We start from the raw sequence: 15692 nt of genomic DNA on the forward strand, positions 1-15692 counted from the left end.
GGTTGAAAAGTCACAGACTGAGGGAGGGGGCGATGGGGTGGGGAGACAGGGAAGAAAATAGTGTTAGGAGTAAAGTGGCCAATAGCCATGGAAGGATACAAATGAAGAATGAGGAGGGACTAACAAGCCTCAAACCAATCGGAAGGCAGCATTTAAGACAAAAGCCAATGGGCAGAGAGTGGGAGGAGCTTCCACGAAGCTTCCACACCGCAGTATATACTGCATGCTTTGCAAAGCGATGGCAGCGCATGCGCGCTGCTGCGCTAGACGAGGCCTAAAAGAAAATAGTGCTAGGAGTAAAGGGGCAAATAGCCGTGGAAGGATATAAATGATGAATGAGGAGGGACTAGCAAGCCTCAAACCAATCGGAAGGCAGCATTTAAGACAAAAGCCAATGGGCAGAGAGTGGGTGGAGCTGCCACACTTTAGTATATACTGCATGCTTCGCAAAGCGATGGCAGCGCATTCGTGCTGCAACGCTAGGCGAGACCTAAAAACGAGAATTTGTTTTTTGCACAACCTTCTTTGTACAGTGTGATCGAGAGAGTAGTCTCAAACAAATCAGCAAAGTTAAAGAATTACAGTATTGACAGATCCTTCCATCCAGATCATTAAAAGAGACGGTGTCCAGTAGGTGTTTTGAAGGGAAAACAATACAAAAAACACACCTGCATCTTCACAGAGAGATTTCTCTTTGTTTCGCTGCTTCTTTTAATCAAGGTATTGGTACTTGCTGTTCTCTGCTTCATTATTTTCAGAGAGGTAAATTTTGATTTTGCAGATCTTTTCTTTCAGCTCGTTTTGGATTTGTTTGGAAAGGATCTGAATTAAAAGCTTAAAATGGCGTGATGTCATTCAAAATGTACTTAGTTCAATGGCTTTGCTTCCAAAATGGTAAAATAGTCAGTGTTAAAACACACAAACCATGCAATATTTCACCCATTAAATGCATATATATAGGTGCCAATTACGATCCTGTAAAAACCGGGTACGAACCGTCGGACGGAGGCTTTTCTCCGTCCGACTCGTACCCGGTTGTAAAACTTTACAAACATGCAAGTACGATTCGCACGGAAACACCATTTCCGTACGAGTCGTACAAAACACCGACCGACGAAAATATACAAACGAATGTGATCCGGGAATGCGCCGATGTGACGTCGGGACGCTTCCAGGCAGCGTTTCACGAACCTGGAAGTACGATTCGAACCGATAGTAGTCCGGACGGCAATATTTTTACGGCACCCAAAAAGTGCCGGAAAAGCGAAGTACGCCGCGATGCGAGTGGAATTGGGGGCCCGGTACCCGCTGAACCCCCCCCAGCCCCCGTGAGTACGCGCCGAACCCCCCGTGTATGTACCCCCCCCGTACGAGTCGAACCCCCCTGTGTATGTACACCCCCGTACGAGTCGAACCCCCCCGTGTATGTACACCCCCCGTACGAGTCGAACCCCCGTGTATGTACACCCATGTACGTACGAGTCGTATCCCCACCCGTGTATGTATGGTGCGTACCCCCAGCGCGTAGCACTACATACACGGGGGTTCGACTCGTACGGGGGGTGTACATACATGGGGGGGGTTCGACTCGTACGGGGGTGTACATACACGGGGGGGTTCGACTCGTACGGGGGTGTACATACACGGGGGGTTCGGCGTGTACTCACGGGGGCTGGGGGGGGTGTTCGGCGCGTATGCGGGCACATGTCTCCATGGTTGCTATGGGAGTTCGGTGCGGACGGTGTTTCTTCCATACGGTTGTAACATCGGACGCACGGGATGGATCGTACTTGCGCAGTCGGACTTCACTTTTCACATTTGTACGGTAAATCGTCCGGGGACGTGTCGGACACATTTTCCGACCCGAGGACGTGTGGGGAATTTTTCCCAATGCGATTCGTATGGACTTTTTCCCATGCGAATCGTACTTGGCAGTTTGTACGCCACTTGTACGATTCGTACGGTAAAAAGACCGGATACGAGTCGTACGGGGAAATTATTTCCAGGATCCTGATCGGCACCATAGTCGCTAAATAAAGCCCTAGTTTGAAATGGGGCTGAAATGCACTCTATCCAATAATACAAATATGTTTTTGATTATTAAGGCGCTGTACTCTAGCAGAACTAAGACAAAGGGACATGTTTTACCAGATGTTGACAGAAACGCTCAGGAGAACAGTAGGAGGGGAAGGGAGCTTGGGCAGGAAGCTTGGAGAGGCATGGGATGATGGGAGCATTAGTAGAGCTGTGTGTACAAGTGCTGGGCTGCTGCAGTTGCTGGGATGCTGGATGGAAATTGTAAGAAATTGGAATTTTATTTGGGGTGGGAATCCACTTCTTTGTCTTGGGTAAAAGGGGGACCAGGTCCAGTAGTGCATGTGTGCCATATAACAAGCAGGACCGAAATGCAATTTGTCAGGGACATTTTCAAGAGGGCAAATGTCTTTGGACACACAAAACTTAGGTTGTGGGTGTGTACTGGAGTACACTGCGGAAATCACCAGTGTCCTCTTACATCTAACATTAAAATCCAGATTGAAGCAGACACTGTACCCACAACAACCACAGAGACAGATATTTGACAGGACAAAAGCAGGGCCCTTCAGCAACCAGACTGGGGAACCAAGAATTGTCTTGCCATCCTGTTCTCTCCTTTTCAAGTACGCTAAAGGTTTACATGTGGCTCAACAGACGCATCAGGCAGGATTTGACATTATGGTGTCAACCGAATGCCCACAGGTCCCACCCTGCATATTTTATAAAGCTCAGAGACGAGAGCCTATTTTGTGGTCCTGGGAGTAATTTTACACCTCTTACCAGGCTGAGCACAGGCTGAGAGTTGCTAGAGATCTAATGCAAATTATGCTCCAGGAACTTCAGGCAGGGAAAAGGTAACGTTTTGAAAATTACTCTTCCATAATGTTTATTAAAAATCCAACTTCACCTTTGCATTGGCTTTTTACTACCTATTACAAATAGTTGTGTAATTATTTTTCTAGCTGGTCCCATTCATGCGATGCAAAATCAGTATTTCATCTGATTTTTTTCATAGGACATTTAGACTAGGCACAGTGAAAATAGCTTTACAGCGTTTGCCACTGAATCTTCTACCAGTCCCACTTTTAAATACCATGCACCCCGTTTGTGGGCTACAAGGCCTACATAGGGGTGACTTACTAATATTTAAAAGGGAAGTCTGTATCTCCCAAATACGTGTTTTTGACAAGTCACACTGCAGGTTTTGCAGTGCACAAATAGGCTTCACAGGGTAGTCCTGCAGCCATGTTTGCATTGTCACTATAGTGGATGGCATATTAGGTGATGCAGTTCTAATGTTGCATTTAACTTCCAGGGCCTTGATGAACGTTCAACACCATATACAAGGGACTTACATGCAAGTTAAAAATGGAAATCAGGAATTAGCCAATTTAACCATGTTTAAAGGGGTAACACAGGCACTTTACTCCTTGTTCGCAGGGGTAAAGAGCAAAGAGTTCAAAACCCAGCAAAAATAAGGATAAAAAAATGTGAAAATTATTGGATGATCATTCAGTAATAGCAGATTTCCTACACAAGTGCACTGCATACATTTCATGTGGCAGAGAGTGAATTTTGTACAATACCTTCATACACTCCTGGTTTTAATGTGAACATAAATTTGTGTTCTGTGATATGTAGGTTTCCGTGTCCGTCGGTATGTGTGGACCAATGTTTTGCGACGTAATTTAGGCATAAAACATTGAAAAATTTCTGGGTGCCAAGTTAGGGTAGTTGTCTAACAAAGAAAATAGTATGTTGGGGAGGAGGCAGTGGTCCAGAGAGCTTCAAAGTTTTTAAAACAAAAACTTTTTCTTTATTAAACGCAGTCTGTTTCTGTTAAGAAAACCGGGCTTGATGACATGGTGTCTGCTATCACTTCGGTTGCTTTCAATCATATTGAGTCGTAATTTGCAAACTACCTCATTAATTTTTATAAAACAGGTCAGATTGCAGACCACAACATTCAGAATTTTAATCACTGACCTATTAGTACATAGGTAGGTTCTTAAAATTCTTTACTGGTCTCAAAAATACTTGTCAACATTTGTGACCAGTATTTTGTGACTAGGTTTTTAAACATCAGGCACTATGGTTGGCTTTTTTGCAGCTGGTCTAGTCAGGCATTGTTTCTCATGTTTAGGTGCAATCATGAAGCTCATTTTCAATCCGTAGAAATTCTTTTAACCAAAAGGGGTTTTATAAGGAGTGAAAAATGTAGCTGCAAATCATTTCTTTGCTCCTGTGGGAGAATCTGCTGCTTTCAAAGAAGAATATTTGTGTATTTTGTTATTCACGGTTGTATGCTATGGGCAGGAATTGGTTAGTGGTAGAATACTCATGTTTAGCAGGACGATTTTACAGCACTCCTAAGCGCACAGATATATTATTTTCTGAAGTTGGTGTAGCTAGTGGGAACTTCCATCTATATGGTGTGCTTTTTCATAGAGTTTTCTAAAAGCTAGAACTGAAGTTTGAAAAAGAAAGTGATATTCACCATAAAGGTGTCCCTGCAGAGTTTCCTATGCACTATCAAATCTGTTTTTATATACACAAAGTAAGTGAGGACAACATGAAATACTAAGTAAGTTAATGTATGTCAGGAGTTACAGCAAGACGTCCTAGGCCCTGATATCGAGTGTAGGTGTTAATCATTTCACTTGATAAATAAGGATACATTATTATCTGGTGCGAGAAGTAGCACCTATTCTGAGACATTGGGAAATAATAATCAGATTTTGGCGCTTTAAACAACAAAATCCACATGGTAGGGTAAAAAACGTACACTTTTCCCAATAAAATTTTATCTGCTGTAATTTTTGAAGGTGGAAGTGTTTAATACACCTTGTAATTACCAAGTGTTAAATACCACCCAACTCGGAAATCCAACCTTGCACAAAAAAGGGTTTGCGGGAGTGGTTGGAAAACGCCGACTCACTCCTTAGCAGGGCCCTAGAGGTTTCTTATCCATCATGCAGCCTAGTCACAAGGGCATTTTGTAGCACATAAATTCATTCCCCTGTAGTACTCTTTTATATATTCTTGAATGTATTTGTGAATTGGCTCCAAAACATCAAGATTGGCAATATTCATGGTATAATTATATTCACTAGAAAGGTCTGTGGTTTCTTTCCAATTTTACTAATAGAGAGTTGTGCGTTTTAGGGCTGATCACTCCTGTAGCACTTCTTCAATTATTCATTAAGGCTTTTGAGAATGGTCCAACCTGTCTTCTAAGGCTCTAGAACCTGCGGGTGCAAAAATACAGACATGTCAATGACACTTCTAAGATATGCATTTATTTATTTAGTACACTATGAAAGAAGGAATGAAAATATGCAGACTCATGATTTAAAGTAGGATGTTGAGCTTTTATTTAAAATATCATAAGTCATTGAATGTCATAAAATGTTCCTGACTAATAGTGTTGTGTTAATTTTCTTTTTTTTACTAGGCCGGCTGAGCTGAAGACTGAAGGAGATGACTGGTTGTCTATTTGTTCTTTTGCTGACAAGCACACTAACACGATGTACGTCTGTGCTCACACATTGAACTTAAAAATATATTTTAATTCTTGTTATTCCTTAGGCTCATCTTACCAGGGCTTTGTGTCATAACATCCATATGGTAAATGTTCCCAGGAAATTGTAATGGTCCAGTCAAATATTTTATTTCTAAGTCCTTGTTTTTTACAGAAATACAACATAGATTATTCAATACAATGATACATAATATTTAAAAATATAAAATCTCCAACAAATAAAACTAAGTAGCATTATTGCAGACTCCACTTAACACAGACTTACAAGCGGGCATAAATCCATGTTTAAAATACCTTTTACGAATAGTACACTTTGGGGGAGTTTGCAATAAAACCCATTCTTAAACATACATATCATATTTAGGATGCACAACAGTTAAGACTATTGAAATATCAGCAGTAGGTAACTTCAATTACTTGTATAGATACAAAAGTGCATTGTGCAGAACATACAAGGCACAGACCTATAAGTGAACAAAAATCCATATTTTTTTTTTTTTAGGAAAATGCTCCTTGAGTCTGCAGCAAAACCCATTCATTAACACACATATCACATTCAGGATATACAACAATTAAGCTCTATTGAAATATAAAGCAGTAAATGATTTCAATTACTTATGTAGATAATAAAGTGCATTCCGCAAAGTCAAATTTAGAGGTGGCCTCAAAGAATAATACTGTCCTACTAAAGGGACCTGATTCCCTAGTTTCATAGGTAAATGTCCAACCCAGGACATGCCCTCCTATTTTGGACTATATATTCTCAATTTGTTCAAAGATCATTCCTGTGCGAGGGCAGCCCTAGGGAGTTGTTTGATGTCGCTGTAGTGATTCTAGTTAACAAACAGTTGTAGTACTCAGTGACCCTAACTATTGACTGACCTCTGAACCCGACAGCCTCCATGACACTCAGTTTCAGTGAGAGTAAAAGTAACCCATTCACCACACATATAAAACTTGTTAGTATTTGTGATGGCCACCTCAGTCCATGTCATGAAGTAGACCATTTTGATTCCTGACTTTTACACCTCCAAATCATTCCAGGTTAGTGGAAGCAAAACTAGTGCCTCATTTTGAGTTTGAAGGGAACAGGAAATACTCCAGTTTCTGGAGAAGAGTACAATCCACTGGCTAAATTTCCTCCATGTTAGGATTAGCATTGCAGAGGAAACATAGAAGCAAGAATCAACTCCATTGCATATATGAGCGAATCTGATGATGAGAGAGTAAATTAAGTGAAGGAGGCATTTAAGAATTTAGGAGTATCTTGTCCAAGCAATACATTGATTAAAGAGAAACTTAATTATAAACAAACTCTAAAAGTCTGGATATAGAATACTGACTTTGTTTTCCGGTGTTTCCCAGGGGAGGCTGAGTAGCTGATCTTTCCGTACCTGGTAAGGAAGGACATTTGAGTAACTTTTTTGCTGTTGAACCAGAATTGAAAGATCACTTCCAGACTGTGAACAGCCGTGCGAATGCTTCCAGTTCAGCTCTGCACCCATTAATTGGGCAACTTCTGTCTACACATTGTTCCTCTTTGCAGAACTGGAGGCGGATGTTTTCTGTGTCTGTCTATAATAGTGGGAACATTCGAGTCTTGTTCTTTTTATAAGCACTGTGTGCATTGCCTCCACCTTTAGCAAGAAAGCAACAACATGAGCACAGTGGCATTCAGTGGAACTAAAGTTCTCCTTCCGCACAATTATCATTGCATACAATCTTTCTGTCCAACAGTTGATCAGTAGCTCTATAGAGGGGGCATAGTCCTTCTCACTCTCATATATACCCAAGTGCAATGTTTATGTAGTAAGAGCAATCCCTCTACCGGGAACCCAGATACATTAGAAAAAAAGCTTTAGGTATTCTTTATCAGGCTGTTAGTATGCAAACCTTTCTTTTATATACTATTGAAAGGATGGCTTTATGTACTGTTCCTGCACTTACTTTAGTTGGAACCTCCTAGGTCTCTCTCTATATGTGCCTCAATTACCACGTTTAGTTGAAGATAGTCTCTTTAGGAGTGAACCCTGCTTCGAGAGAGCTACACACGTATGCTTGTTGCCCTGCTCTGGCTATTGGAGTCATCTTCGAAAAGATGCTGTACTTCCTAGATCACAACATAACTTACTGAACTTACGGAAATTGCTTGCCTTAATCGTTAATCAATGCAATAATTTACCACTTCATCCTACATTAAAATAGGTTCTCAAGTATCCAGAACGTTTCCACCGCAGTAAATATCCTGAAAGCAATAGCACTTCTGCTTAAATGAAACTCACATCCATAATATACAACTATATTGTCATAACATTGTGTATGCGTTTTACCACCACATCGAAAATAGTACTGGCTTGATTTACAGCTGCAAACAGATAGTCTTGTGCAAGGTACACCATATCAATGAATGAGTATAAGTCGTTGACTTAAGAGTGCTTGACTTACTAACGTTTTGGGATCTTAAAAACTTGCAAGTTTCCTTTTCTAATGCCCTGGTTGGTGTCACCATGGGTGTTTCCAGACAGTGTTTAGGGAAAACCCACATAAATGTGATCCACGCCAACTCAGGTGCAACTTTTTTGTCGTTTACAAATATTGTAAGTGCATTTCCCACACTTAAGAGCCAAATATAACTGCTTCAAAAAGTTGTAGAAAAGAGCAATAATCATGGCAAGTTTTACATGGACCCTGGAGGCAGTATAAAATGTTAGGGAATAATATTTTTTAAGTGAGTGAAGAAAGGAAAGAATTTCTAAAATTAATTGAAAATTGTTTTTGCACGTCCTAATCCTAAACGGGTGTATTTTACACATATTTATTAAATAAAGAAACTTATGGGTTTGTAAACTGTTGTAGTTGTCTTTTTTTAGTGAATTGCACAGATTTCGAACTGATCCATAAGACTGTCATAACTACCGTGTTTGGAAAGGGAATGTTAGTGAGTATCCTAAACATGCATAATTTAAGAACAGGTGTAATCAAAACATAAGAGTTGTAAGCTAAACCTACTTTTATAAATTGAGCCCTATGTTTATAATATCTGCAGATCAACTGTACTCTCATATCCTATGGGATTCACACTCTCCAATGAACTACGGGCAGATTAACAAAGTTGTATTCTCCTGCATGAGTTCTCCTTACTATGGTCCTAATTAAATTAGGTAGAAAGTACAAGGCTATATTGTGCTCACTTGGTTTGTGAAGAATACAACAATATGTGTTTGTTCCATTCTCCTGCAAATGGCATTAAAAATCATGATCTGCTGTTTTGTTCTAGATATCCCATTAAATCAGACCATGGATACGGGACCTTGCAGTGCCGTGTAGAAGGACACTTTATTGGTGAGTTATATTTTTAGCAATGATAATAGTATTTGTGTTCATCGAGTGACTCACTTGTTATATACTTTGGCTCCATTTGCAAGCATTGAAGTGTACTTTTATGAAGCTCATACCTGATCAAAACCACACTTACCATCTCAAAGATCATTAAACACAAGGGCTTCTGAAGCTGGCAAACTTCATGTAGATGTACATTAGTTACAGGTTCAGCACCCTTACACACCACTGGTCAGTAAATCCCTTCAGACACTAAGTATAATAAAAGTAAGACAACCATTATTACAAGGAAGAATCAGAAATCCATTAGAGCATCAAACACATGACACAACTGTTAAGCTTTCTGCAGTTCCATAAAGCATATTGGAACATAATCAGCCAAGTGAAAGTGGTTCAGGGTAAACCATTGGCACCGAAGTGTAAACGTGCTATGGACAATTTTATGGTAGACTCTCATGGAGGTTTTGAAGGCCCTTCTGCCGTGACTCTTTAAGCTACATCACAACTTTTCATGTTAGATAAACCTAACTTGAACCACATGTTACCTGCTTTGTTGCGTGGTTTTAGAATTTATATCTGCACTAGGGATAAAAGTTGAAGAGATCTAGAAATGTGCTGGTAAAGGGAGGGAAAGCAAAGTAAGCACAAACCTCCAAATCTAGCTAGCAATGCCTTTTATCAATTAAGAACTGTTAAAAAGCCCATCTTTTTAATATTTTGTGATGATCAGAGAGTGGTCCAACCAGGACATTTTCTTTCGACTTCCCAAAATTGTATCAAGGTATTTCCTCACTACTGATTTACGAGAGTAGCTAGCTGTGTAGTCAGATTTTTTCTTTTACTGAGGGGTATCTATCCTGAGATTGAAGTCCTCTGTAAGCAGGATTTTACCCAATATGTCTTAGATGGTTTGTGTGAGACGGTCCTGCAACCTGATGGGTTCCATGTTGATCGGCGCTTCTCCCTTATCTTTAACAGTGACTATCTTCATGGAAATGATTTTGATGGCTAAAGGGAGCAGGAAGTGTAAGTGGCCTGTTGCATTGTCTGTGAACGAGGTCTTGTTATGTCTGGAATGTGGAATCTCTTCATTATTGTCACTGACCTTGATGTGAATTTCATTGAATTTGTTCAACTTCACACATGTGTGCACTGGTTTGGTTGTCTCATGTTGTGTACATGTTATAGAGCTTGTGTTGGAGGATGTGTTCCAGATTGCTTGATCATCCACATTTAGGGTATTGAATATTTTGGCTTCAGTAGGACAGGTGACATGTTGATGCTGATTGTTAATGCATATTGGTCACTGGAACATTATGGTAGCATAGTCTGAGGTACATATGAGTGGAGGGTTGGTGAATTATGTACATGTGCAGTAAATAGAGCTGGCGGCTGGGCACTGTGTCTACCCTGTGCATTGATTTTTGGCTTATCGGGCATTGATGGCCTTTAGTTGGTATTGCCTTCATTCACTTATAATGGTATACACTGGAGCGTAGCTTGGTCAGTAGCTTGGTCAGTAAGGCTGGGGGAGTGTGAGTGTCAGGTTTTCCAACAATCATGTTGGCATATCATGTCGAAATACATTACACAATGAGCAGGGTGCATGAGGGGGGCTTGAAGGGCAGTGGAAAGGGAGACAAAGATGAATTGGCAGGGGTACTAAGTGAGAGAAAATAATATTTTGTAAAGTAAACAACATTTTTGAAGACTTTCAAAACAGAGAGAGGGAGAGAGTGTGATATGCTTTTGTCTGTGACACCAGACACCTCACTATACGCAACTGAATGCTGCTGTACCCAACTATTTACCAGAAAATGTATTTATTGGGGAAGTGTAACACCACAAACACCACCCTGTGAACTGAAGAAAGTGGCCCCAGATAAAGCGCTGTTGACCTTCAGTCACAAATTATTAAAAGCATTGTTTTTTAACTCCCACCTTCAAATGTGTGTGTCAGAAACCTTGTGCCTACAAAACCCTGTTACATGCTTGAATGGGGCTACAAGAAACCATTCTCAGAGCAAGAATTGTATATTACCAAACTTGCATCTTGGAAGAAGATAGCTCAGTGAAGGAACTCTTCTTAGTAGATCACCAATTGACTGCCTCACTACCAGAATCACCCAATATTAACCCCTCTTAATCACTCTGTGATCTTGTTACCTATTAGAGTGAGAAAATTGGCTTTCTCTCGCCCAACCTTTCCCTTTCATCGGCCTCTTCAGTTGTTACGAGACCTCAATGTACCTTCTCCTTGAGTTCACACCAGTTCAAGAGAACCCTTTTATTACAATTATCAGTCTCTTAAACCCAGACACAAATGCCACATAAATGTGAAATACAAAGCCATGATATGATGACAGAGCTCTTTTCAAGGGTCATTGTCTCTTACTGTTCAACTTCACCTGGTACCCAATTCCGCCTTCTCACTACTGCATGTCCGTCTTCCTAAACCCATCCATCATCTGGGCTTTCCAGAGATTCCTGTAAACTCCAAGTAAATTTCCATCCTCAAATTCATTGGATATATTGTAAATAGCACTGCACGCATTTACAAATTCTGTTTCTGCCAGCGCTGAAGCACCAAAACCACCCTTAAGAATGTGAAGGAATAACATCCGTCAGTTTGCCAAGAGACAGCAATTGGAACATTAGAATGGCAGTCTAGATTTTAGCTATGCAGTAAGCTACCTTTCTAAAGTCAGGGGATAGAGTGTGCCTATGAAGCTAGAAATGAGACATTGTGACCATCCTCTGAACTATTCGAGAGCCGATACTGACACATTTTGAGTAGACTAAAGATATGAGAAGGCACATAGGCGTGAATTGGATTGACACATAATTTGGATCTTTGCTAACCAAAGACAGACACAAGGTGAAATTGGGCTCCACCTTCCTGGAGATCATCAAGGCATCATTTGGCATGTCAATTGATTGAACATTATCACTGGATATCTTTAAGGTATTCATGCATCCCTTGGTGACCACCATTAGCAACCACAGTGCCAGCAGTGCTTAATTTGTGCCTTTGGTTGCAAGTGATGGGAACCAGCACTGATTTTTGTGACCAGGTATTATGTTTCATCTTCAGACTTTAGCCTAGAGCAGGAGAGAGAAAAAGCAGAAAATGAGGAAGATAAAGATAGGAAAATAGTGACAAAAGGAAGAAAATGGGGCTAAACATGTATTGTCAAAGTCACTAGGTTTGGATTTAATGTGCCCCTGTATGTAAACAAAGGGTGTTTACATGCATTGAATGTGCAAATGCTATTTATTGTGCAAATGCTATTTTTTATGCGAAAAGCCTACCCTTTTGTTTTTACAGATGATAGGGAAAAGTAACAAAAAATGTTTACTGTATTAACGTACGAAGGAGCTTAATAATTGAATTTGTGTAAAGGCTGGGTGCACTTCTCAAATGTTAGATAGTCCCTCGTGCATCCCAATAGTAGCATTTCATGGAAGGTGTAATTAAATCTCAATAGCAAAAGGTGACAGAGTAAGCCTTCTGTGGGTGAAGCCAAAGCCCACTTTATGTATAAATGAAAGGAATTGTAGCAATTTGTATTAGACAGAAAACAGCTGCTATGTCAATCCAGCCTGAAAATAATCCATAAAAGTGAACTAAAGAGAAAGGTGTTGCAGTGGGATGGAAGAAAGAGAAATGGACTAGAATCAAGGCTATGCTTCCTTGGTATTCGGATGACACCAATATTCAGCATCACAAGCCACAGGTTTCTAAGGAAACTTTGGGCCCATGAAATTACATGTTAACAAATTAGGCATTAATATTGGGATGTTGTGTCACTATTTCTATGGTGCAAGCCTAGCTGGGACACAATGGGAGAATAGTTTTTCTAACATGTTAGTTGTATCTTTAGTCGGACTTAGCCTTTTCTGCAAAGCCAAGCCCAAACTCATTGCCTTCCGCCTCCTATTTTCTGAACCCATTTTTCTTAGCCTTTAGTACTCTGCGCACTTTGCCACTGCTAATCAGTGCTAAAGTGCAGGTTCTTTCTCCTTGAAAAATGGTAAGATTGCTTTATACCCAATTGGTACATTTAATTTACTCCTAAATGTACCCAGGAACTGTAAAGTAAATCCTACTAGTGGGCCTGCAGCATTCATTGTGCCACCCACTTAGGTAGCCCTTTAAACCTGTCTCAGGCCTGCCGTTGCATCCTGTTTGTGCAGTTTTAAACCAACATATCAACATGGCCAAATAAACCTTTTGCCAGGCCCAACCTTCTTTTTTAATGCATATAAGTCATCCCTAGAGTAGGCCTTAAATGGCACGGAGAGCAGGATGCAATGTATTTAAAAAGTTGTTAAGTTAAGTTTTACATGTCCTTGTAGTGAAAAACTCCAAGGTCTACCTCTCCCATAGGACAACATTGGGTTACCTTATTACATTTAATAAGTGATACCGTTCAATTAGGAGGAGCTGGGAATGTCGAGTTTGGTGTCTAAAGAGTTATAATTAAAAGCCCTCTTTAATGGTAAAGTCGGATTGGTTTCACAATTCTGAAAATGCCACCTTTAGAAAGCTGTCATTTTTTTGTCCTAACCATTTGGTGCCTGAAATCTGTTCTTGGGTCACATGCAGCCACGGCCCGTGCAGGTATGAGCGGTGAGGCCCGGTGGGTGGGGGATTTCAACAGACAAAGAGGGAAAATAATTTATTTATTTACTTTTCCCATGTTGTCGTTTGTCGTCCCCCCTACCCCCCGCCGGACTCACCGCTCTTACCTGCACGGTCTGCGTCAGGTCACATGACTAGGAGTACTTACAAGTTGGTCTTTGTGTATTGCTCACAGACAATAAGACAAAGGGAAGCAAGGAGTTGGCAGGATGTGCAACTCTGAGTTAACGAGGGGAGTAGCTATCACATACCAGACTTTAACATCACAAATGCTCTGCCTGAGCACTCTCACAAGCAGTTTGCCACTAGTCTTTTCTGACCCCAGGCAAGCTGAGGCCATGTGGGAGGAATGAAATGCCTGACAAGTTAGGAAGGTGAAAACCTCAACAAGCTTCTCCACTTCAAAGTGGGCACCGGGTATAAATATTAGATCTCAGACCACAACTCTTTAGTACACTCCTGGACCTGTGGATACTACATAATAAGTGCTGCTGTGCTGCTTTGTTGCCAGTAGGACTGTTACTCTGCTGCTCTGCTTGCTGAGAAGGAAGATTGGACCTGCATACTTCATCCCAGGCTAAAGTGTCTCTAAGGATCAGCCAGCTGACCTCCTCTTCTCAGCTAGAGGGACACAACAAGCTCCAGAGACTCCCTGCAACTGCCCAGCTGACCTGCTGCTTGGGACTGCACCTGGACCTGTCAGAACCCTGCTAGCCTCTGCTGGAGTGAGGTCTGATCCCCAAGTGGTGTGGTTTCAGTTGAGCTGCCTTGAGGTTTTTGGGGGATTTCGTGAACGTGAATATGCTCGTTGGCACTACAGGGTCAGGACTGATTTGCATATGGCCATGTCTGAACTGGGGTGGCGTGGTGAGCAAAATAACGATGGATTAAACCCAGATCTGTGACTGGGGGTCACTTTTTTGCCAATGTGCAACATTCCGTCCATCATCTTGTGTGTTTTGCTGTTCGCCCTATTTGGGAAGGGTATGCCCAGACGTGGGTCCCGTGCTCACTACGCCACTGGAGTCAAGCTATCCTGGCTGAAGAGGGGTGAAACCCCGAAACCGGTCCTAGGATGCTTGATTCCGGTCCAGGGAAGACATGGCTTGGCAGTTCGGGCTGGACTGTGCCCATGAGGCACAGGGTCAGGACTGATTTGCATATGGCCATGTCTGAACTGGGGTGGCGTGGTGAGCAAAATAACGATGGATTAAACCCAGATCTGTGACTGGGGGTGAATGTTTTGCCAATGTGCAACATTCCGTCCATCAACTTGTGTGTTTTGCTAGAACCCATTCCCATCCCTGTGCAGGGAAACATAAAGATGTAATGAATCCATAGTGGAAGGACAATGAATAATTAGTGTGTATGGCATAAGTAATGTGAGTAAACCACTGCTACAAAAGCCACAAGTATAATTTACAAAAAACATTAGCATAAGTAACAGTAAATTAAAAGTAAAAGGTGTGCGTGTGGAATAGTCCTGTCACACCACAATGTTCGTAAAATAGCAGGGTAAGAACCAGTAAACCCAACGTGGACTGGCAGCTCACAGATACCACTTAAAACATGTAAATGGAGAACTTGAGTAATAAAAATACTGTGCGCCACAATGGTGTGAAAACACACAGTTGTGTGGTGGCAAAGAGTTATTATAGCAGTACTCCTTACAGTTGCACTCGTGCTTTGACGCCAATGTAAAGCTTGATGTGAGGCATAACGTGGGCTGGCCGCCTGACTTCTTCTTGCACCACGCGGTGCATAGCAGGCAAATGAGGGTAAGGATAGGAGGTGGTGGCTGATGTGAGAGGATGTCTACAAACGGGCCACACTGAGGGTACGTGCGTGCGCTCCAACTAGGAAGTTCACAGCTCCTCTTACCTCATGTACTAGATGGCAGAGGACTCACGCTGTAGATTCTGCTAGATGGGAACACCATGAACATAGGCATGGAAGGCTAGCAGCGCCTTCACCATCAGCATCCTTCCGATAAGCCTGCCTGCATTCCTTTTTGATGACCGGTAAACTAGGATCACAGAGGATCTTGGGAAAAAAGATACGAAAAACAGCGAGGAAACAACGCTGTACACGTAGGCAAAACGGATGAGTGTGTCCGTGTCCTGCAGTCGC

General features: G+C 41.6%; 1 protein-coding gene across 1 annotated transcript in view; it reads left to right on the plus strand.

Moving 5' to 3' along the window:
* Window positions 1-15692, plus strand: part of PKHD1 (PKHD1 ciliary IPT domain containing fibrocystin/polyductin) — a 1788124-nt gene that overhangs the window by 368314 nt on the left and 1404118 nt on the right. Inside the window, exons 7-8 of the mRNA XM_085609531.1 lie at window positions 5492-5566; window positions 8856-8920. Of these exons, the coding sequence (XP_085465657.1) occupies window positions 5492-5566; window positions 8856-8920 (140 nt within the window). The remainder of the gene's footprint in view (window positions 1-5491; window positions 5567-8855; window positions 8921-15692) is intronic.

Source organism: Triturus cristatus, chromosome 6 (genome assembly GCF_964204655.1).
Source record: "Triturus cristatus chromosome 6, aTriCri1.1, whole genome shotgun sequence".
In the NCBI taxonomy this organism is placed as follows: Eukaryota; Metazoa; Chordata; class Amphibia; order Caudata; family Salamandridae; genus Triturus; species Triturus cristatus.